Below are 24,380 nucleotides of genomic sequence, written 5' to 3' on the forward strand. Positions count from 1 at the left end.
TTATCAATAGATAAAATTACTTAGAGCTCACTCAAACTGCATAAATCAATTAAGTTTTGAAGTTCAGTTAACTCTAAATTACTGTGTTGCACTCCTAACCAAAGTTGTCTTCTCTCTGCTTAAGGTAGCTAAAGCAATCTTTTCCAGAGTGTGAACAGGCTGTATCTTCCTTCTCCACCCCACCTTTCTGATAAACAGAAACACTGCCTTTAGGAAAAAAAATACTCAGGCAAAATTGTTTGTTTCAGGAGCCCTACTTGCTGTGCTACCTCCCCTACACCTTTACCAGGGCTGCTGCTTCAGTTTTCAGAAAGAACAAAACCAAAAAATGTTCCTTAAAATCAAACAAGTCCCATCCCATCAAAAACCCAGTCATATGTCTGATCTCCTCATGGTAGCAAACTATAGTGTTAGCAAGTAGCTACAAGCCCAACACCGACTTGTTTCACTCAGCTTCCCTGCAGAGGATGAGTGGGTAGGAGGATTTATTTTAATTGACCAACATACCACCACTTACTCCCTATTCTGGCTTTTCACTGAGTCAAAAATGTTTTGTGAAACAGATCATCCTGAATAATATTAAGTATAAAATACTTCTGTGGATGTTTTGATACATATGTCCAGGAGAGGACAGTGTCCACCAACTATTCAGTCTTATCTTCACTTGTAATGTTAACTTGTTTTTCCTGTGTATCCTTTAATGCAGGCAGTCAGCAGAGTGGCTATTTGTGTTTAAGTAAGCCCTATTGCATGTTAAGCACATTAACCCTTGGTTTGCTGAAGTATACAAAAGAATTGCTTTCCTTACATACTAAAACTTACATTTTCATTTAAGTTAATCTGCCCTTCTGTTCAATTTGTTTAATCACTTAAAAGTTGGCATTCAGTTTCAGCCACTCATCCGTATTTGTTGCCTATAGCAGTCAAACCTCTAGATCACACGCGTGTGCACACACACACGTGCACTGAAAAAACAAAGCAGTTTTAAGCTACCAAGGAAGATCCCAGGGACAAGTAAGGACATGTGGACAAAAAGCAGGCAGCCAAGACTTGAGGCCTACTAACCTTGACATACTCCCTCTGATTAAACAAATGTTTTTTGAATAGAACAATTTCCCTTCAGATGTCAATTTCAAAAACAACTCAGGAAGTTAATTTTAGCTTTAAGTGACAAAAACACTTGCCCAAAGCATTAGCTATTACACATCAACTGCTACAGGAATCTTGTGGGGAAGGACAAACATGGAGTGAAAAAGGCACATTTAACTTGCTTTTCATGCCAACCTGAACAAACAGTCTCCTGGCTCCCATGAAGTTGAACACAAACGTGTTTGCATTCTGAAAGGTCCCCAATGCAGGGACCAAAGGGAAAGCTGACAACAAAATTTAGCAATAAGAAGGAAACAGCAGAGACAAGTGGATGTAAAATGCTGGTGCTTAATACAGAATTTTTATGCACTGGAGGTTTTGGGGGTTTGCTTGGACTTTTTTGAGGGGTGGGGATTTTTTGCCTTTTTTTTTTTTTTTTCAGTTTGGCTCAGATGAAAAAAAATCTCTCTTAAAAAGAAGTGATTTGAAGGCTTCCTGATTATTTACAGTACTATTCTATCTCTCAAATCCTCTCCCAAGAAGTTTAACAAAAATTAAGTCTACTCTCAACTCTGTGAACAATCAGCAGAATGCAAACAACATTGAAAAAAAAAAAAAAAAAGCCAGAATAAGTCTGCAGATTATACATGGTTCTGGCTTCATCTATCTGCCATCTCTAGATGTACTTCCCAACACTTTTAATTCCTTAGAACCAATACATTTATTCCTACATTTCCAAACCCAAAGCATGTACGGTCCCCTTGCCAAGCAAAAACCAACTTCCACTTTTGTGTGGGAAACTCTCAACTACTCAAATAATATCTGAGGCGCAGATTAGAGCTCAGATTGTCTAGATGAAGACAGGAAATAATCTTACTTAAAGTGTGGGCTGACCAGTGTTAGGTAAACTCATGTGCAACCTAAAGGTACAGATCCTCTACTCATCTGAGGTATCAAGATTTTAAGCAAAATAAATTAATATGGTCTATATTCTAAGTAACTTGTTTCCATGTCGTTAACACAAATGGAAGTTAAAAAAGTAAAAGTTATAAGCAAACTCAAGGGTGTAAGAATGGAATTAAGTGATGTGAAAACATTCTGAATCCCTCACTTAGCCTAGCATCAAGAGGTTACAGTTCTTGCTCTGAAAAAGACCCAGGTGGGATCACAAGCAGTGCCTATTTGGCCACAAGCACACAGTTAGAACTAGCTCCCAGACAAAACAAGCACAAATTGGAGCCAGCAGCTCCAGGCAGGTTCTGAAGTCACACGAAACAGATGCTGTACCAGGCCAAATGTGGCTACTACCAACAGCCTCAGAAAAGAGGCTAAAAATACCATACATTTTACATCCCCTGAGAGGGTTTTCTTGGAGGTGAAGTGTAAATTGTCTGAGCTTCTGGGGAGAAACAGTTTGCATCAATATACTTGGGGACAACCATCAGTGTGACACCAAAGTGCCAGGTAAAAAAGCCTAACATTACAGCTCAACCTATACTGTTGTTATAATCATTTAATCCCATAAAATACAGCCATATATTCTATAGTCATTTAGTCACATAAAATAAGGCTATACATTCTTATCTAAATGCAAAATAAATTCAAAAAGGGTTCCACTTTTCTTTAGCAGTAAATTATTAGCCAATTTATGCACCCATTTTACTCCAACATCCTATGCTCTCTTTACTACTAGAAGACAGGCTGCTCTGAGAAACAACTGAGGCAGATGTACTTGTTTATTACTTTTCATTACTCTTTATAAAATCAGGAGCTCTGAAATGCTCCTCCAGTCACCTGTTCCCTGCAGTTCTGACAGCACTGTGCAGCATTACAAGAAGTTGCCAAGTAACTTTTTTATAGTAAATGGAAGAGTAATTCCTGTTTGAACTCCTCAATACAATGCAAGTCAACATGCACATGCACCATCATTTTCATGTTTATTATGTACTGCATCCTCTCTCCTCACTGTTTCCAAAGCAGTGAAGGCAATTCAGATGTCCACCTTCACCTACTGCTTCCTCCCCCACTCCCGAACTTCCTGCTCTAATTAGGGAAGGCACTTAGCCAAGGCCATAAATACCACATTGCTAACAGCACAAGAACAAAGCAACACAAGCTTAGTCAGCTGCTTTATGTTATCTCCCCAAAACACTCATTGCTCCACCCAAGCCCTCATTTGCTTCAGTCTTTGTTTAGCATGAGATATGTGCAGGTTGACTCTTGAAACATCAGGTCTGATGCTACCAACTCACTTCAACAGTCATTGCAATTTAACTATCAAGACACTAAGTAATTAAACCCTATCTAGCTTCCTTTTGTAAAATTAAATATTATTTTCCTGGTTTTACAGAAATGTGGCATCCCCATCATCATCCTGTACATCCAAAACACTTCCAGAATAGTCTCTTTGAAACATGTTGAAGTCTGTCTTTGTAGCACAAATGTTATATTGCCCTTTCACTGAAACTGGAGAATAGTGGTGTCTGTTACATCTCATTAACTCCAGACCTATTGTCCTCCTTTATCGGCAAGGAAACAAACAAAAATGGATCATTTGACAACACAAAATAAGCACATAAAACATGGATGAGACTTTTAGAATAAGACTCCCTTTGTTCACATTTGAGTTTCTGATGCCAGGCTAGCAATATTTTTCATTCATTCCTGATACCAACAGAAGGATCAAATAACTCGAAATTAAAGAGGCAATAGGAGGTACAGGTCATTAAAGATAAATAAAGGAATTAAAATCCACATAGATTTCAAAAAGATCTAATAAAAAACAAGTGTGTCCATTTTTAAACAGCACATTATATTTTCTTTTTACTTATTTGGATTGGATCATCAAGATGCAAAGAAGCACACCTTGGAAAAACAGTCTTTATAAAATCATAGCACAACCAGTTACTTGTCAATCATCCCTAGCAAAGTTTTAAAAGTTTTCTGTTAGCTTTTCAGAGATTCCTGTGGTCTCTTACCATTAATGCATATTAACTTTAAGAATGGACAACATCCTACCTGTGTTTTTTGATTCCATTTGACAGCGACTCCCCACTGCCACACACCTTTTCTTCAGACATGCTTGAAGTTATTGTATCTTTTGAATCCATGCTGTCCTCTAAGGAGTAGGCTGCTGTTGTTTCAAACCCACTTAATGATTTTTCAGATTCCGAATCTGCAAAAGAGCAGGTGCATGTTAATGAATCTACCGCCTGTGCTAGACTTCAGTCACTAACAGATCTCCCCGCCTTGTACAAAACTGAAACCTAAGTAGCCTACTGTGTCCTGATGACAGCATCCATTTGGTAAGTAACTAGTACTGCCAGAGACCGCTGCAGCCCAGCATCTAGACATAAAGAAATTGCACAATAAGCAAGACCACAGAACATTAAAAATCCTCTACCAAACTGAGCCAAAATCTGGCATATTTATTAAATTGAAGCTACTTGACCTTGCCTAGGACAAGTGCCAGTGCCATACAGATGCCAGTACTTTACCAAACAAACAGGTACCTTGAATAATGACTCCTTCTTCAGTTAGGTCTAAGCTCTTAAGACTCTCAGTGGTGTTCACCAACCTTCACTTCCCAACTCACTGAACAAGTATCAAAGAACAGGAGGATGTATCATATAGATAACACCAACTACGTAGGTCCCAGCAAAGTCTAAGTGATAAGCTTGCCAATCAACAAGATAAACTTTGTTCTGTGGAAGGCAGGTTAATAGTACAATCCACACCACATCTCAAACTAAACCAAACATCAACAGCAAAACCTTTCCAACCACTGTTTTGGTCAGGTAGTGTTTGTCCAGCTCTGGAGAAGAGACAGTCTTGCCCCAAATCAGCAGGTACAAATTTCCTGGCAAAGGCTGTTATTTTTGTGTTAGGTTTTCTTTCAAAGCTGACAAGATTGTCAAAGGATTATCCAATTGCAAGTTCCAGGAAGTGAGGGAACAACTCACTTCTATCTCATTTGAAAAATTCTGTAGCAGAAAGCAGGTACCACACTGAATTATAAACAGCTTAATGCAAGCCTCACTGATTCTGAAAAATGTAGACCCAATCTACAGTAGATGCTATTCCTGCTAAGTACTGATTCCAGCATATGCTGTTGCTCTTGGCTGCAAAACCCCAGAGAAATAATTGCAAAATTAGACATTCTCTCACACGCTTGTTCTAATTCAAAACCAGTAATCAAAATCTGCTGAAGTAGCAGAGTCCAAAAGAATATCTCAGAGTCCAAAAGAATATCACAGCTGCCTACTGCCAGGTGCTTTCTTGTTTTGTCTTTAAAAAGCTATGCCAGTAGCTTCTCCAGAACACGTAAATTGTATATTGCTCTGCTAAAGGGTGTGTGCATATACATACATACATACATATATATATAGACAGATAGGAGGACTTTCTACCACATCCAGATTACATAAGGGTCAGGTACAGGACAGAATCCTGATAAATGCATGGGCTATGTCACAGTGTCTCCATCCCTTCTAGAGAGAGAGATCTAGAATCATAATGGAGACCTTTCATTTAAAACATCCATGCCTATCCTCATCAAGACAGTACTGAAATTTAGCCAGTTGCTAGGGAATGAAAAGAACTGCCAGCTGGTGCTCAGGATATGTTAAAGAAGTGGACTGGCACTCCAGAGAATCTTCTCACAATTTTCCCCAAATTTGTCAGTCTAGTTCTGTGCCAAGTTATGACATAACATATCAAAGCATTAGTTTGGTAGGTACTATATTTAACAAGTAGGGTAAGGAAAAGCATTTTTACTTGTGACAAGTTTGTTACATAAAATACAGATTTGTCCAGAGATCCTAAACCCAGGTAGCCAGGAAAACAGAGTTTTCCTGCACATCCAAATACTGCAGAGGAAGAGACACTCTAGGAGTGTAACACAACTTGGGCTTCAGCTTCCTGACCACACAACAAGATATAAAGCTCCTTGAGGTATGTATTCCACCTCTTTTGAAAGAGCTGCTCAACTGTGCTAACAGTTATCATGACAAGAAAAGCATGAAGCCAACCCAGTAACATAAAGGGAAGTCTGGCTCCTGTAGGGTCCTTTCTTCTCTTGTACCACCCAGGACTGTCTTGCTTTCAGACAAGAGTCATAGTGTGCAAATTCCTTCAATCTGAGTTTCTGCAACAGACCCAGGACTCCAGAGCAGAAAGGCAAGAGCAGATAAGCTTCACCAGAACTGCCTGCCACTCCTGGATATGCTTCTTGGTATAACAAAGATTTTTAAATACAACACACGTTCGGTTCTCCTCATACTGGCCTTATACTGCCAAGAGAGGATTCTGCTGGACTGAACTCCACACCTGCAAACCTCTCCAGAGCTGCAGACACTGACCATGCAGCCTTCCCCAGGGCATGTGCCTTACCTAATGCAAGAAGACCATGCTCTACAAGAAGAAACAGTAGAAGAATGAAACACTGTTTGTGTTGTAACTGTTGTAAGAAATTGCTCCCTAGAGAAACCTCACCCATTTTCCTGAGAAACAGAGAAAGTACACTGACAACAGCTCCTGCCACAAAAGATCTCAGTCTCCAATCCCTTAACCTCAGCTACCTCCTTTAACCCAAAGAACTTAGCAAGCCTTGAAAGATTGTTAGGGTGTTGGAGTGAACAAGCCTAGTATTGTATTGTGAGCACAGATCAACAGGCAACTCAAACTGAGCTTTTCCTTGTGCACTTGCAGCGAACTCTTTTCTGAATTAAGATTTGCATACTCCCCCGTCACTGCAAAAAAAGATTTATATTCACAAGTTTCTACAGAGCAGCTGTCAAACAGATGACTAGAAGAAAATGAAGGGTTTTTTTTTTTAATTGAACTTAGGGGGTTGTGGGCTGAGGAGGGGGGAGAAGGAATAAGAGTCCTTGTTCAGAAGCCAAAATTTTAAAGTGATGTCTGAGACAAGACCAGGCTGACTAGGAAGCTCTCCAGCCCATGAAATCTGGAAGAGTAACAGTACAAACACCAGCTACATTTTGCAAGAGTGGGAGAGCACAAGGAAACAGCAGAAGCAATGACAGAAACTTAACTCAAGGGACCTCATTTCCTATTGCTACAACTGGTAAGTCTTCAGATGCAGATAGAAAAGTCTGGCCAATGTTTTTGATTGAGAAATAAACCTGAGAAATATAGTGTTTAACCATTGGCACTGTTAGGTTTCAGTTCTGACCAGGTGTTTCCCATCCCTCTGAGACACCTGAGTTCATTCTTTTAACTCTATTAAAGGCAAGAAGTGACAGGCAGCAGTGTTCTCACAGAGGCTATGAAGTATTTTTGGTACACATTCAAAAAAAGCCACTTGACAAACTACTCTAAACATGGAAGGAAGGGCAAGAGGTTTGTATGTTTTTTGTACCATTTTTACTTTTAAGTGATCTGATTACTGGAGACAAACTAGGAAGCAAGCAAAAGCAACGGATGTAGTCTGCTACTTATTGTAGCATTTAGGAGAGTTATTTATAAACACAGCACCCAGTAGTGGTAGATACCAGCAGAAGCTGTACTATGATAGGTTAGCTTCAGTGTACTTAAATATTCCTGTAGCTAAATAACTGCTTTTTTTGCAAGATTGCATCTATGCAAAGCCATCAATAACCCTCTCAACACACACAAAAATCCTGTTTGCAGAAAAGCCTCCACCTCTCAGATAAAACCTGTTTAAAAGAGAAAAACAAAGGAAGATCTAAACTCTTCCCAAACTGGGTGAACAATTTGCATATGAGAAGGGAATCTTAGATCTGAAAGGCAAAAATCAAGTACCTTTACCCTTTAATTCTTGACCTGCTTAGCTATTTTTCAGCACTGTGGACATTCTCTGCACTCCTATTCCATTTTCATATGCTCCTCAGGTCTGTATTAATCAAAGCTAATAACTTCAACTCTCTAGGAGATGGCATTGGTCTTTTTAAATTTTGCTACTTGTTCAGCGCTTCTTCCCTTCCCCAGAGCCCCCCTGTTCCACCCCACTCTGCTTTAAACATAGAAGAGTTTGACACATGTTAAGCATTCAATCCTGAAAGTGAGAGCTGCAGCACTCTGTGTGGTATGGAGTTTAATTACACATTTCCACCATTCCCGTGATGAGCGGATCAGCGCACCGGGAAGTGCTGTTAACTGACCTATGGCTATGAGAGCTCAGATTAATAACACCCTTAACTTTGCTCTTCTTAACACTGGATACTGTGCTTTGGTAAGACAAATAATTTGCATTTTTCTGTAGGTTCTTCCTTTAATTTCTCTCTCTTTGCAGGGATTTATGAATTACTGCAACAGTCAAAAAGTACTGACAACAGCATATCACTTACAGATAAGAAGAAAGGAGACTTCAGAAAATAAACTCCAACTTCAGTAAGTAATCTTACCACATTGCAAACATTTTCCTCACTCCAGTTTTGGAAAAGGAAAAGGATATTTCTGTAACTCTGGCCACAATTTCTACAAACAGAACCACACACCACAGACTTCAACAGTGAACAATTCAGTCTATGCCAACACTAGCAGGTAGCATGGCTCAGGCTGGAGCAGATTTGCAAGAGGAACAGATGGTGCTGAGGACTTGACAATCAAACCAGATACATTTCTAGTGCTGTTCTCTTCAGATCTGCTCTTACTCTGCTGCCATGGACTGAGTGTCCAATAGGAAGTGGACTGTATCTTCTGATTCAGCTTCATTCAGGAGCAATCAGATCGTTCTACAATGTGAACCAGAGCATGGCAAATGGGGACAAGTAGTTGCTGCACTGCATACATCCTTTTTGATACACTTTTTCCTCAAAAAACTGCTTGAAAATTGCTCTGAATTGTCCCATTAGTGATACTTCTGTTGAGAGTAAACAAAAATGTATTTAAAAAATTATTAAAAAAAAAAAAGCAGCAGTGGCATCTTCTTTCAACCTGTCAAGTCAAAACTAACAATTCTTCAGCTCAAAGTGCAAGCCTACTTATGCAACACTCTCACTTCTAAACTCACTCCTACAGCAGGGATTTAAAAATTCATAGAGCTGCAAGCAGAAAAAGATAGCATCCTGATAGAAAAAATACTCTAAGTCATGGCATTTTCCTACCAACAGACATTATAACTTGTTATATCACCCTGTTAAAACACATTGGTGTTTGCTCAATCTCCTATACAACTTTGAAAGGTAATTCATTAATATGGCTATTTGTCCAAAATCAATATAATTTAACACTGTCAATTTGCAAATCAGGTTAAGCAAAAGCTTTGCAGACAGTTGTAGTAATTTAGATTCTCCTCAAACCATACCAACAAAAAACTCATTCCTTTTATGCTTAAAGTGAAAGTGGTAACATGTATTCAGCAGTCAGGAAAATACATCACATTTCCCTTTTTCTAGCCACCTCCCTATCCCCGCCCCCTCCAGAGACAGAAAGGACCTTAATCTCTGCAAAGCACTAAATATGAACAACCTAGAGAAGAGAATCTAACACCAGTCTGATTAAATTGACGGACAGCCAAGAAAGTAAGTCTGTCCCAGAAAATTATTTAAAATGCAATTAAGATGAATTATGTCAAGTAACTTCTCCCAAAGGAGAAAGAAATCACGTTTGGGTTTTCTTAAGTATGTTTGTATACATATGCACTCAGTAAGTTTCACAATTTTACAAATCCACTCCATACGATTTGTTTGTAGCTTGCAAGGACAAAACTACCACCTCTGGAAAACAGGAGAGGTGGCTTTGGACACTTTCATTCAACAGTATTTAGAGATCAGGTCAGTTATGAGATGTGTCAACTAGCAGCTCTTTAAAGCTTAATATTCTCTCATATGCACAAGGCAAGCCCAGCTGGAGAGACTACATTCCAACAGCATCAGATAAAGAACAATTCTCTCCTTTGTTGACAATCACAAGAGCCTGAGGCCTTTCAGCAGAATCTTTGGTTCCAGAGGAAGAACCTGTTTTAGTGTTCCTCAGTCTCTTCTACTTGAAGGCTTGATAAATTTGCTGCTGTGCCAAACAGCAAAGTCTCCTTCACAAAGTTGATTCACTGTGTTCCTGTGCATAGACTTCCTTTGCCTGTTTTTTCGCGGCTTAAGTTTCTCACTGCAGAACACTTACCAAGGAGTCTGGGAACACTGCTTTTCTCATCTGTCAGAAGCATCAGACAGTTCAGTTCACAGAAAAAGTAACCCCATCCTTGCTAGTGAAGTTTGCCTTCACAACCCAATTGTCTACTACAGTTAGATTATGTTCACCCTCAAGCTTTTCCAGATCCTTTGTAGTTGTAGACAGGTGTGTGCTGCTGGATCACCCACTTAGAGCTACTGCTGAGCTGCATGCACCATGTACAGCCTCCCTATACAAAAATGCATGTTGCAATCATTTCAGGCAGTTCAGAATCTTCCAAAACCATTACTGGCATGTTCTGCTTATGAAATTATGAAAGATACTAAACTGAAGAACAGATAAGGAAAGAGAAGACATTTAAGAAATGCATGCAGGATTTTGATTCATCCTTTTCTTTCATGTTTAACACTTCAGGTATACAGAATTGAAATAGAACAAGCCTGTCTTCACATCATTATCTCGAAAAACTAGGGATTTTTATAGTCTGATCTTAACAACAAAACAAAGGAAAAAGCACACACCACAACAGACAAAGCAAGTCAGAAGGCTACAAGATATAGTTACCTCTCCCAAAATACGAGCCTTATGTTTTGCTATTCTAAAAAAAGGGTGTAGACTCCCAAGCAATCAGACCTTTCATTTCTGTCCTGTGGTTTTCTAACCTTTGGTCACGCTGAGGTGAAACAATACAATTCTGCAGGTGAGCTCTGGCAAATTTTTACAGCCCTGCTCATAAAATACACCAAGCTTACTCCTAAAATTAGGTCCCTGTTAGAAAGGCAGAGATTTCACTTGAAGTTAGACTACTCCCACCTTCTTCACCCACCCTACCTGCCCCCAAGGCATTCACTACACACATGTCTACACACTCACATTCTGGACATCACCACTTACCTGAAACAGCATCATAGAACTGCTCTTCACTGAGGATGCTGAGAGGCGGAGATCCCTTAACCAGAGACTGCTCTAGTTCATGGTGTTCAGTAGCGAGTGTCTCTAATGCTTCTGACAAGATCTTGTTTTTCTCCTGCTCATGCTCCAGTTTCAAATTCCTCACCTATAAGTAGATACATGTATGAATAAAATCTCATCTCTCTGAAGAATGTGTAGCTGGAAGCTATTCAGAAAATAGACTCTAATGAATAAATAACTAGCAAACAGCTGGAACTGAAACCACATGGATTAATGAGAATATTACAGTACTTGTGTGATGACAATAAGGATGTTAGTCAGCATTTTTAGTAGCTGAAAAATCTGACACGTAAGATCTAACAGCATCAATCACAATTCCGTGAGTGAATTCAAGTCAGATAATTATACCTTAAAACTGAGGGGAAATATTTACAGCTCTACTTGGATGACCTTAACTACAGAGTCAGTGATCAGTTTCTACACGCACCAACTTCCTTCTACTAGTCTGCTCCAATTTAGGCCGAGCAGCATCATCTAAATTGAATTACAGAGCAAATGTGAATGCCAGCTACAAATAACTGCAACTGAACTATGAGCTGAAAACATTTAACCCTACAGATTACAGGAGGAGGTTAAAAAAGATTCCTCTGGTAACTGATTTAACGTTGATATAAACAGCCCTCCCTCTGAACTCCCTGAACAGTGTACCAAGGAGCCAGAAGTTAACAAAAAGAGAAGCCCAGCCTCCAGATAGTGGACCTTTTTTAAAACCCACACATGCAATGAGCTCCAGAGCAGATGATGTTATCCACGTTTTGAGCTCAGTACTAGTAATGGGAAAGCAACATGTCCTTCCTATTTCCTCTTTTTTTTTTTTTTTTGCTGATGCCTCCTCTGTCTGCCAACAGAGGGGAGAGGGCTGTGACTCTCAGAAGGCTCAGAAATGGCCACTTCTCCCAGCCCAACAAGGCTTCAGTGTGCTACCTCTCCTTCAGTCCCTAAACCATCTATTCTTTCCCTTTCTCCCTTCCAGTCGCTTTTTAAAAGCATCCCCAACCCCTGCCTTGTCCTCTAGTTTAGTCTCAAAGGTCAGTTTACAACACTAATTCCCCCTCCACTAAGAACATGCAAGGACATGACAATTAATCTCTTGGAACAGTTACAGGGACAACTTACACATATACCAACATTACCTTTTTGAATCTAATTTAAGAACTGTTCGTATGTCCTCTCTGGTTACAGTTTACATTAAAGCTTTACTTTGGAGGCTCCAGCCCCCTCAGTTATAACCACTTCTCAAACAGTGGATTCAGAGCTGGGCACAAAAGGAGCTAGTAAGGAGATATTTGCCACTTCCAGAAAAGAGCTTCTATGCTGATGGAAACATATCCTCTAAGGAAAGATTTATAGAAGAAATTTTCACCCCCTCAGTTGTGCCAAATACTAAATCAGCTGTTTTGGCTGCCAGGCTCTGAGTGCAAGGGGGGAATCCAATTAAATGATAATTAAAAGAGTATAAAATTGGGTTGCTAATTGAAAGCAGAAAAACCAGTAAGTCACTTACTGTCTAATAGTTTTACTCTGAACAAAATGAAAAAAGTCTGGACTAGTTACTGTCACTTTCATTTAAAGTTCACTCTGACAGTACCAATGAAGCCAATTACTGCAATGTTTCATACAAATCAGACATGCCACTGCAAAAGATCTGCTATTAGGCAGTTTCTGCTAAATACATTTGGTATGCTGTCAAATAGTTATGGAACCACCTGCTTAGAGAAACTGCATCAGTATTTTGCTCTCCTAATACAGAGAGGATAGAGGACTGGAAATAAAATGGTAATTTTCATTCTTATTAAACAGCAAAGTAATATCAGTTATGAAAATGCTATTTGCAATAATACTGTTTTTGCAGAATTGAATTAGATGCTATTATGCTCTAATGCTTTCGTAAGTGATTTGAGTGATTTAAATATTTATCTAAAACTTACAGCAAATAGAAGGAAAATTGAAACAATCTAAAAACCCAGATGGACCTTTTCAGCATCCTTTAGTCACAGTTGTGTGACTAAAGAAGCAACAACACACACAGGCCTAAGACCACGCCTGCTCCAAGAAAGTATTTTCTTGACCTTAAGGTTCCTATGTCCTATCTTAATGTAGAGCTATTCAAAATTGCAGAAGGTATACTACGAATAAATTCCCTTTTTGTAAAATCAATTTCCAGCTTTACAGTAAGGTTCAGTTTCCTGTGTACTCCCAGACCTCCTCGTTGCCAGACACTTACTAGTACAGCAATTATACACCAGTAGGTAACAAAAACCTAAAGCTTTTAATCGCTTCCATAAGCAACTCAACACTAGCCAGAAGCTAAAAATAAAGAAAACCCACTTAAGTTTGTTGCTTACAACTGTTGGGATATTTATTCATAACTGAATAAACTGGATTTAAAGCAACCTTAATCAATATCTAGGGGCTTTAGATGGACAGTTATAATATAGCATTTTTTTCAACAGTATGGAGGTTATGGGATGGACATACACATTTAGACAGAGTCCAGAGATTGCCCTACCAATCTCTACAGCCTGGCACCTCTACACTAGTCATTCCTTGAGGGCCCTTGTCAGGAAACACTGCAACAACACCACATCCTCAAGCACCAAAACAGTTTCACAGCGTTAACATGAGAATGAAAAAAGATTTTTTAAATGGTTCTACTACCCTTATTTTATTGATTTAGCCCGTAGAGAAGCAACGCTGGGAGAGATAAAGCTCAACATGTGCTCAAGTACAACCCTGACGTACTCAACAATACAGGAGAAAGAACCTTGCTTGAAATAAGCAGGGTTTTTTTTTTAACACAAAGCAACTTTAAGATAAACTTCCATTTTGTCAATAATAAAAGTCAAGGTGATGAGGTTCACCTCCTAAAACCTACTTGCAGTAAATTGAATGTAAAGGGAGGATGTTGTTGCTTTGTTTTCTCAGAATCACACACAGTCTCTTCCCAGTTTAACATGAAACACTGCAGGCAGATCGGTGTTGCTTTCAGAGTGTAAGTTTATTGAACAATGTAATTGACCAACTGAGTGATAGGCTTTCCCAAAATGTACACAGCAGACTGCCATTTTGCATAATTTTGCCATGCTCTATTTCTCATTCACAAGACATGGTCAATTAACAGGATTCTGAGGTGAATTAGTCCATCTACTTTGCTACTCCACCACCCTTTTTGGAGATGGCATTTCAGTTTTATTCCTTTTGCAAAAGTTGTTTCTTCCCCACTGTGTTTTTCTTCAGTGTCCCAGCACAAAAACATCTGTAAGATTACAGAAGGAACTTTCAGACTAGTTTTAAAATTTTTTATTAACACAAAAAGTGTAGGATTCATGTAATAAGCAGGAAGAAGAACATAAAGTTGAGAAGCATTTCAGTCTATTAAACTGGATGCAGAGAGACCAGTATTTTTCAGCAAAGTATCACCTGATTTTTTGAAGTTGCATCAGCTGAATACGAAATCATTTTATGAACCGAAATATTATGTAATGTAGTGAATATCACACCAAAATGATGCAGATACCTGCTTACACACGGTTCTGGAAATCCAGTCTGAGCAAAAGGAAGTATTGGAATAATAATTTTATTGACAGCCTGAGTAAGGCACAGGTTGTAATACAGCTGTGGTTTCTGTACCTTTCATGGTGGTGCCTGAGCTGAGAAAGAGACAGATGGCAAATCTTACTGGGTTCAGCTCCTCATCTTCCAACTATGGAATGGCTGCCACCTATTAGATCCCTATAACTGGTGCCCACAATGCCCACGCCACCAGCAGCATTATAAGCTTTCCTCTGAGCTTTATGTAGAAAGTGGCACCGAGTACTCAAGTGAACCCGGCACGAGGCCAGCTGAGTTCCCAATGCCCAACTGGCCAGGCCTCCTACCCTATTCTTGTCAGGAGCTGTTCTGAACAACAGCAAATAGTTACCAATAAAGCGGGGCTTGCGCTCACACCATTAGACAATGACACTTTAGATCAGTCCTGCTTCCATCTCTAAAGAGAATGGTATTACAGTCAAACTTCAGATTTACTGTTTCTGATGGAAGCTATCTACCTGTGTCTCACAGAAGTAAACAATCACTCCATCATTATCCTTACAGCTATAGACACAGCTATAACCTCAGACTGAAGTCTTGGTGGTTCTCTGTCAGTGTATCTAGGTCAGTACAACAATCCACTTTTAAAAACATACTTCTCCAGCTGAAGATGTTTGATATCCACGGTCTGGCAACCAGTTTCACTTTTGGTTTAATTGACTAGAAATCTGCTTCCAACAGCTTCCTTTAATATTCCTGTAAATGCTACTGCAAAATGTGGTGCTATGAACATCACATTGTAAGTTTAAATAGTAGAAGTGAGTTTTTTTAGCAATCAGACTTCTCTTTCTTTTCTTAAAGGAAAGTAACAAACTATTTGCAGATACTCCTATTGCCTCTCCATGTTATCTCAAATCCCGCTAAGCACAAGAACATGGTTTAAGTTAATTTCTTCATTGTGTACTACTGGCAGAAACTTCATATGTCTATTCAAAAATATAAAAAGCTTAACACTAGTCCCACTCCATTCTGTACCCTCAGTCTTCCTTAGGTAGGTGGGAGACCAGTAACAAGCACCAAACCACTCTTTTTTATCCCCTTTTTTCTGTTTTAAAGGCTGAAGTCTAGAACTATATCAGCACAGCCTGTAACCAAAGCCTCTCTGTCCATCCTGAAGACATCTTAGTACAATACACAAAATACTTGCTTTGTTTGGTGCTGGATGGCTTTAATTTAAATTAATGCACAACAACAGTGGCACTTCTGTGGGGTAGGAAAGGCTCACACCACTCTATGCCTAGCTAATAAATGATCATCTCAGCAACATGCTACTGCAGCTGCAAATAAACACTAAACCCAACATATAGTGAGCAAGGCATAGAACAAATACAGACACCTCAATAATATGCAGTGCTACATGCTTTCAACATTAGAAGAGTAAATTAAAAGACAGCATACCTTAGATCCTACTTCTCCTGGACTGACTGAGAAAAGACAGACTTCACAACACCACAGTGTGATTTAGCTGAATTTTATTTTCAAGCACTCAATTCAGCGTTAGGAATGACTGCCCAAACACATAGACTTCAGAGTTGTGCTGAAAGGAAGTGCCTCCTCTTTCACAGAGAAACCATGAGGGGATCTGAAGGCAGACTGTGCTGGAGTGTCACAACACTGCATACCAACCCTGCTCTGCAGTAAGCTGAGCACAGGAGAGCTGCCCGTGACACCGCCTCACCAACATCTCTGACGACTCAGAAGGGAGGGTTTGGTTTTCAAAATGAATGTCTTTGTCCAACTGCCACAGAAATTCCATCCTCCCAAAAATGTCATTTCTAATGAGATATTTGCCACAAAGCACAGAAATGAGGTGCAAGTTCTCAGCTGGAAGGTAGGGGCTAGTCTAACACCTGTCTGGAAATTAATTCATAACCAAGGAATTAAAAAAAACACTGCTATAGTAGAACTGGCATTTTTATGTGAACATCTCCTGATGCTTTTTGTAAATAAAGTAAAGCAAATCAAACCTGCCATTTGTTTCACACTACATCTATTCATATGAAGCTGATGGTTTCCAGGGTCAGCTACTCCAAGACATACTATACTGAAAGACAGAACTTAACTGCACTGCACTGTAACACATTACACTACAGAAACATTAGAAATCCAAAGCGAGAACTCTGTCCATTCTGTGATTTTCATACCAAATGAAAACCTCTACCAAAAAATGTGAGGCAAAGAGTGGAAACCACAACCTTGATGCAGAGTTTGATAGGCACACAGTTTGTCTATTCTAACAAGCTTGCACAGTTGTAATTTTGCTGTTAGTACAATAGAGTCCCTATTGCTAGTGCCTTCTTGCATAAGCCAGTCCTTTGTGATGTCCAGTTTGAACTAGTGCTGAGTAAATTTATTAATGTAGAATGAGAACTAAAAAGTTTTATAAAGAGCCAGGCCTGCCTCGGTGTCTTGAACAAAGGAAGAAATATTAAAACTGAGTATTTTCCTCGAGGTGTATCTGTTTAGAAATGGAACAGTTCTATATATTTTGCTAGCTAACTTCAAAGCATGCTACTGCAGCACTAGTTCTACAGGATAGACTTCTATGAGAAGTGCTGTTAAGACTTTCTGCTACCTGGAATAGTAGCAAATTGCTGCTTAAGCTGCTACTGAAGTGAAAATTGAAACCAGTTGCTCTCAAAGAGAACTCACTCCAGAAGTTCTCATAGTTTTAACAATACTTGAACTTCAATACAGGATGCTTCCAAGAAAGAAAATAAATTTTAGAAAAGGATTGATTTTTACCTCTTCTCATGGGACTTAACTCCCATTAAGCACACATCAGGATATGATATGAATATGTATAATCATGCTTTTCTCTTCACCTTCCTCCCCCAAAAAGCAGGAACAGTTCTAGTTTCAGAACAGTTCTAGTTTCTTTGCAGGTATGCCTCAGGTATTTGAGGCACTAGATAAAGGAATGAGTGATTTATGAATAGTCCTATGGCACATCAAAAAACTGCAAGTGTGACAGCACACACTAAAGCAACAACAAAGTGTTCCCAAACAGATGCAATCAATTTCATGAAGACATCCCCAGATTCCTAAAGCATGTAAATATTTTACACAAAACTTTCAGAGTTCTGATCTGTTTACACACAAGCCCTTCTACACAGAACCTCTTGCTGATTCACTACTCCCCAGCACCATCAAGCACAAGGGACTTGTGACAAATGTCTGCTATGTAAACATATGTTAAAGTCTTGCATCCTAACTCTTAATTTGCTGGAGTAAACTAGCTTCTGTAAACTCCATCATAGCCTTGGCTCATCCCAGGGAACAGAGGACTGATCCAAAATAGGTCATGATTTACTTCAGCCATTACTTCTAGCACAGGTTTTCCTTCTCTCTGTGCCATAAGCCTGTCAGTTACCCGGCTTCAGAGATCTATCAGACCCAAACCCAGCATATTTGGAAAGTGAAAGTGACTTGAACTACTGCTACTGCAACTACTGAAAAGCAAAACATGATGTGATCACTTAATCTAGGAGGTAAACTGAGCTCACTGGTGATAGGCAAATGGTTATTTACTGTATCACAAGACAGCATCAGTCTTCATTTCCGAAGTTCAGCCAACTGACTCTACAGCATCAGAGTACCACATCTTACTGAGATTGTCACATTCAAAAGAGAAAACACACTTGGAGGGCAAACATAACAGCTGGCTTGCTTTCATTCCCATATACAGAAAACATCATCAATACAGTTTCTTTTTGTACAAAGGCTGAAAGACCCACATACACACAACCAAACCCCATACATACCATCTTAAAGTCCTGGCAATCTGGTCTCTTACATCCCAACCCAAAATCTATAGAAGAAAGCAAAGACTTTGTAGAACAAGTCATACGACTGCCTCAGTCATTCCCCAGACGAACACAAGAGTTCATTGTTAGTCAACCACAAACATCCACATCAAAGTTCAAGAGGACAAGTTTAGCAGGGCTGATTTGGAACAGCTACATTTCATTCTTCTGAACACAAAGTTGTAGTATCTCCCTATATTTGAGTTATTAATATAATTAAATTCTGCTAATGAAGGAAAGGATCAGGTATGATCATAAAACTTAGAAAAATACAGCAAAAGCACCAGTAGAAGCAAGAGCAAATCCATCATCCACACTGAAGGAACTCTTACTTTGGCAGGATCATGTGAACTCGGGCAGATATTTAGGCTGTAAGAGAACTGTTTTTCAAGAGAAAAGCTGGAGATGCTGAGAGCACGCAGCACCCTTCTCCCAGCGTACATGTCTAATATAAAAATTCATCATTCAAGATTGCTGGGAATAACAGTTTCTGAACTAGCCACATGCTAGGGACAAGGACTGTTTGCCTCCCACCTTTCCCTCCTAAGGCACTAACACTTCCTCCTCAACACGGACCTTGCTGCCTTCCTTCCCCTCTCCTGTTTCCACATTTGGCTATGTCAAAGTCTGTTTATTCAGAGGCTGCTGAAGCACTGCAATTTTTACCAGTGGAGAATGTCACAGTTCCCAGCCAGGAGCCTGTCTAAGAGCACATGAGCAAACTGCAAAGACTACTTGCTGATTAGAAGGCTGGTTTTGGCCTAAAATCTTGGATTTAAGCTTTTCTATCAGAGAAACTGCTTTCTTCAAAGTGTTTCTGCACAGTCAAGCCCTAAAAAAAGCTCTTTCTGGCATGTTTCTAAAGTGAGACTCAATGGCAATTCCAAGTTTTCCTCTCAAATGTATTTGTTTTTCCAATTTTACTTTAACAATTTAACTATAATCTGATAAAATGTCATGAGGTCTACTTAGGTTTGAGAGCTGCAGAAGTTGCCAGTCTCCAGAGCCCATTCTGTCCCTACTTGAGTTCCAGTACTATAATACTGATTAGTCAAATATCAGGACTTCAAAGAAAAAGCCTTCTGATTTTGTCATTTTCTGTGAAGTATTGTTTCTGTTCTGAGTAATGCTGAAATGAAATATTGCTGCTATTCACTCTTGCCAATACTAATGCCAAAACAAGCTGGGAGTCAATGACATCTGCAGCGATGCACACATTTGGGAAGCATGTTTTGAGTTGCAGACCTACAAGATTACCAGAGAAAAACCACGCCCCAAGGATATTTTGCTGCCCCAGTAAGTTTAAGCATTTATGTTCTGAGAGGCATATGCCACAAGCAACTTTCCTTAAACTAAAGGCCTCATTGAAGCTGATCTATTATATTGGTGCCAACAGAACCAGACCAGCATACTGCTGCATGCTTTCAGATCCAGTAGGGACAATTTTTTGTCTTCTCCCTTTGAAGGACTGGACATCTTTGAAGTCTCCTAGTCTCACAGAGAGACCAGATTTTAAGATGTAAGGGTTCTTAAGATTGCATTCAGGAAGCATTTTCTTTTTATTCTTAAGGATTGTTTTGAAAATAGATCTTAAGGCAGTTTTGATCTAACTACTTCCCTTAAGTATTCTTCCATATACACCACTGATTACTTTGATCGACCCCTTTGTAATCTCTCCCCCACACTTCTTCCCAACTGGATTATGGCAAATGCATGCAATGTTTTCTCTTTTGAAGCAAATGTCATTTTTTGCCATGTTTTTTGTTGGCTCTTACTGGCTTACTAGTGCTGCTGGACTCAGTTGTTGACTCAGAGTGAAAACAGCTTCCTATTAAAAAAATTAACACTTCTGAAGCTGGCTGTCTGTTCTACCAGCCCTGCATTGGGAATCTTGTTAATTATTCATCATTCATGAAGTCTAACTGACAGGTTTTTTAAGAAGAAATTCCAAAACAAACATGCATGCCTGTACAGTTGTTCTGCATTTCTGAAAAATTCAGATGTCTCACTTGCTAGTTTTTATTTCATTTTGGACACTAACCAAATTGAAGTGAAAAAATGTTACATAGGCCAGAAATCAACAGTGAGTTTTACAATGCAATGCTGAGTTCTTATCTCCAAATAAAATCCACCTTGGAAAGCATTCTTTGCTGTTTCTGCTATAGCCCAGAACACGTTCTTCACACATTTCCAGTATTAAAAAATCAGACTTCAAAGACCAATGCAAAAATCCCACTTCTACTTCAGATTTTAGAAGGACTTGGAGCATTAAGAAGATTGCCCCTTCTTAGGGATGACTCTGAGACACTGTTTTTGTCCTTATTCTTATGCAGGCAACAGCCAGCAGACTTCAGCCAGGCCCTGGGTAGGTTGACAAGACATTTCCTGAAATTAGAGTATGTCATGCAGACATTTGTCCAGCAGTTAGAGCAGACTGATAAATATGCTCTGTAGTATGGAAATTCAGTGCAGAACTAGATAATCTCAATGTTCTCATTTAGTGGAACAGATCCTTTCTAGTTATGAATGATCTCATATACTTTTGCCCTTATGTGATAGGCACTTTCTATTGTTGTTGTGTTCGTTTAGGTTTTTAAAAATTTTTTTCAAGAACATTGCAGCAAAGTTATTTACTGTTAAGTCTTCTATTTACTACTCCCCTGTTTGCAATCTAGTAGCATCTACAGTTCAGAGGAAGAAGAGACCCCAGATTAAACTTCTAAGAAGATCTTTTACAAACTTCTCCAATAAAACTCACTGGCTGCTAGAAGAGAACTTGTAGATTTGATGAAAGTTCTAAATTCTCCCCACTCCAAGCTGAAACAGAATCTGACAGTCTAGAATGACACATCATTTTTTAGATTCAATAAATTGCATGTGTGAACAAAGACAATAGTAGAAAAGCACTGACCACATTATCAGCTGATCTTAGACACATGGTTTCTTGAAATTTTCTAACACTACTGTACTGGACTGCCCCTCAAGTATTTGTACGTCTAAGGATTGTTCAAACTAGAGAAGAGGGGGCTCAGGGCAAATCTCATCTATATAAATACCTGAAGGGAGGATGCAAAGACAACTGGAGCCTGGTTCTTCTCAGTATTGCCCAGTGGCAGGACAGAAAGGAATGGGCACAAGCTGAAATGCAGGAAATCCCCTCTGACTGTCAAAAAACTTTTTTTCACTGTGTGGTGACAGAGCACTGACACAAGCTGCCCACAGAGGTTATAGAGCCTTTATCCTTGGAGATACTCAAAAGCCATCTGGACATAGTCCTGAGCGATCAGCTCCAGGTGGCCTTGACTGAGCAGGGGGGGTGGACCAGAGGACCTCCAGAGGTCCCTTCCAACCTCAACCATTTCCATTTTGTTCTTCTGTGAAATTAGGGTTTAGTCCTTAGTCCAAAATGTCATTTCAGAGGTGGAGGAGATACAGGTCAGACAAAACTAGATTTCTGCTATCCATAGGCACAGATGCCTGCTGTCTAAGGTTTCCAGCTGTCTGAAACAGCCAGCTCATTTTAACCTCAATTTGATTTGTCTGACCTTGCAGCAAGGCGCTTCACTGGAAAAAACACACAATCCAATTTGGATGCATAGCACAGAATACATCCACAATTAAGAATCCTTGCATTTCCAGAAATGTATAAACTACTGACATACATGGATTACCACATTACCTAAAGGAGGTATACTATCTTGACAACTCGAGATTTTTCCTCACCACAATGATCAAAGCCTTGTTTATGGGTGTCCCATTAGTTTATGTCTATCAGGTCAAACCCACCAAGTTGCTGCAGATGCTTTTCTGCTGCTGTAGCCCTGCACAAGGCCCGGAGGCTGATACTCTGACCACTTACACTGAATATTCCCAGACAAGATTAGAGTAGTTTTGTTCTCTTTACCCTTTCTCTCACCATAGTTTTTGACTCAAAAAAAGGGATGTGCAATAGCGCCACTACTACATTTCAAGACTAACAAGAAGCTGTATTCCTGTTTTAAAGGTCAAATATATTGGAACAAGGTTTTGTTGTGGAAGCAGTGTAGCTTTGGCAACACAAAACTGCTTGAAGCAGATGAAAAAGTTTGAAATCTACTTCTGTGTTAAAAAGTACCCCTACATTATGAAAGTACACTGCAGACCCCCTTCAAATAGGCATGCTCTAAAGCCATTCTCAAAATCTCCTAGCACACCTATGGATCCAAGAGTTATTGCATTGATGTCCACATTTTAACATTAATAACGTAGCCCTGACAAGCATGAGAGGAGGGAAAACATTCCTATTTAAAAACACTGAGTCCATTTACCTTCCAGATGGCTTAACATGAAGCTATGCAAGCAAAGTAAGCACATCACAGGTGTCACTCCCAAAGACAAGATGTTCAGATGAGGGCTATGCTTAGAAAGCCAGGCATCTTCTTTACACTGGACTCATCAGGATGCTCACGACAAATGGATACACTGTTTGTAAAAGGAGCTCTACCTTACCATTTATTTGCAGCAACATTCAGTTCACTATAAATGGAGCATAATTGTTTTTGTGTGTGCTAATCAACCAACCTGGAGAACGTAGGCCTGTATTTCCCATTTGTACATAACACCGAAAGCACTTATTATTAAAGTGTGTTATTGCTGCATTTCAATGAGAGTGGCAGTAAGAACAATACAAGCAATACAGAGAAAGAGTTTACTAACATTCCTTTATGAACAGGCATGGCATGTATCTTCAAGGAAAACTACACCACCAGTGATTTACTCTCAGGGTGTGAATGCTTTCTAAACACAGTCCATTTACCAATTCTAGGATATAGTCAGTGACTCAGCAGCTAGCATTATACTAACGCATTTCATCACTGGATAGCAGAGCAAGCAGAGATAGCACACTTCTGAATACTAATATTAAAACAAATAAAGCTTTTAAAGTCACTGGCTTTCTAGGGGGTGGGGAGAGGGAGGCCAACAAGTACATATTCAGTCATAAGATTAAAAAAACAGACAAGAGGTCAAATTCCACAATTGCTTACCTTGATTATAAAAATGGTATCAGCTCTAATAAATCAGAATTTTTAAAAAAGTGCAAAAAGCAGTTCTGGTGGAAAAACCATGACTGTGACCTGGTGAAGTTTAGGTTAAAAACAAAAAGCACAATGGACAACACACTCTCCCCATAAGCACTATTACTGTCTAAATGGAAATAATCCATTTTTTTCTTCATAGCTAGAAGACCCCTGTATTTCATGGAACCAGAAGTGACTAAAGCCAACTAAAAAAAAAACCAGAAAAAACATCAGAAAAGTAAGTTTAGATTCAGTCAATCTCCTTTATTCAAGGAAAGGCTACACATGGACAGCTTATTATCCCCTAAGGCAAGAGATTTGGTATTGCTGATGCTTAGGGTAGCCAATAAAACTAAAATATTCTAAAATCCCACCACATGACAATTTTAAGATGATGGAACAACTGTTAAGTGACAAAAAGGCTTAAGTTACTTATGCTGCCCAGAAACACTGCCTTTAGAACGGCATCACACGAAATACATGCATAATAAAGAGGTAAATATTCTGTCTCCCCCAAAAGTATGTTTTAATATCCAGTACTGGATAGGCTACATGAAATTTATTTTTCATATGTGTAGAAATTAATTTTTTAAATTATTACTCTCATAAAATAGCTTTTATCAGACTTACATAGAAGAAGAGGCCTTATTTTCTTATATATTAATTTTTCATAAATCAAGTTTCAAGAAAGAGGAGTCAAGAAGAACGATACATCTTCAGAGAACTAGTTAATGTGTATGACTACAGTGATCCA

General features: G+C 39.2%; 1 protein-coding gene across 4 annotated transcripts in view; it reads right to left on the minus strand.

Annotated features, from left to right (window-relative positions):
* OSBPL1A (oxysterol binding protein like 1A) overlaps nucleotides 1-24,380 on the minus strand; it is a 76,074-nt gene that overhangs the window by 17,981 nt on the left and 33,713 nt on the right. For all 4 annotated transcript variants that reach the window (XM_053962484.1, XM_053962499.1, XM_053962491.1 and 1 more), the window contains exons 17-18: nucleotides 11,095-11,257; nucleotides 4,108-4,264 (exon numbers count right to left, since the gene is read on the minus strand). In XM_053962484.1, the coding sequence (XP_053818459.1) occupies nucleotides 4,108-4,264; nucleotides 11,095-11,257 (320 nt within the window). The remainder of the gene's footprint in view (nucleotides 1-4,107; nucleotides 4,265-11,094; nucleotides 11,258-24,380) is intronic.

This window comes from Vidua chalybeata, chromosome 1, assembly GCF_026979565.1.
Source record: "Vidua chalybeata isolate OUT-0048 chromosome 1, bVidCha1 merged haplotype, whole genome shotgun sequence".
NCBI lineage: Eukaryota > Metazoa > Chordata > Aves > Passeriformes > Viduidae > Vidua > Vidua chalybeata.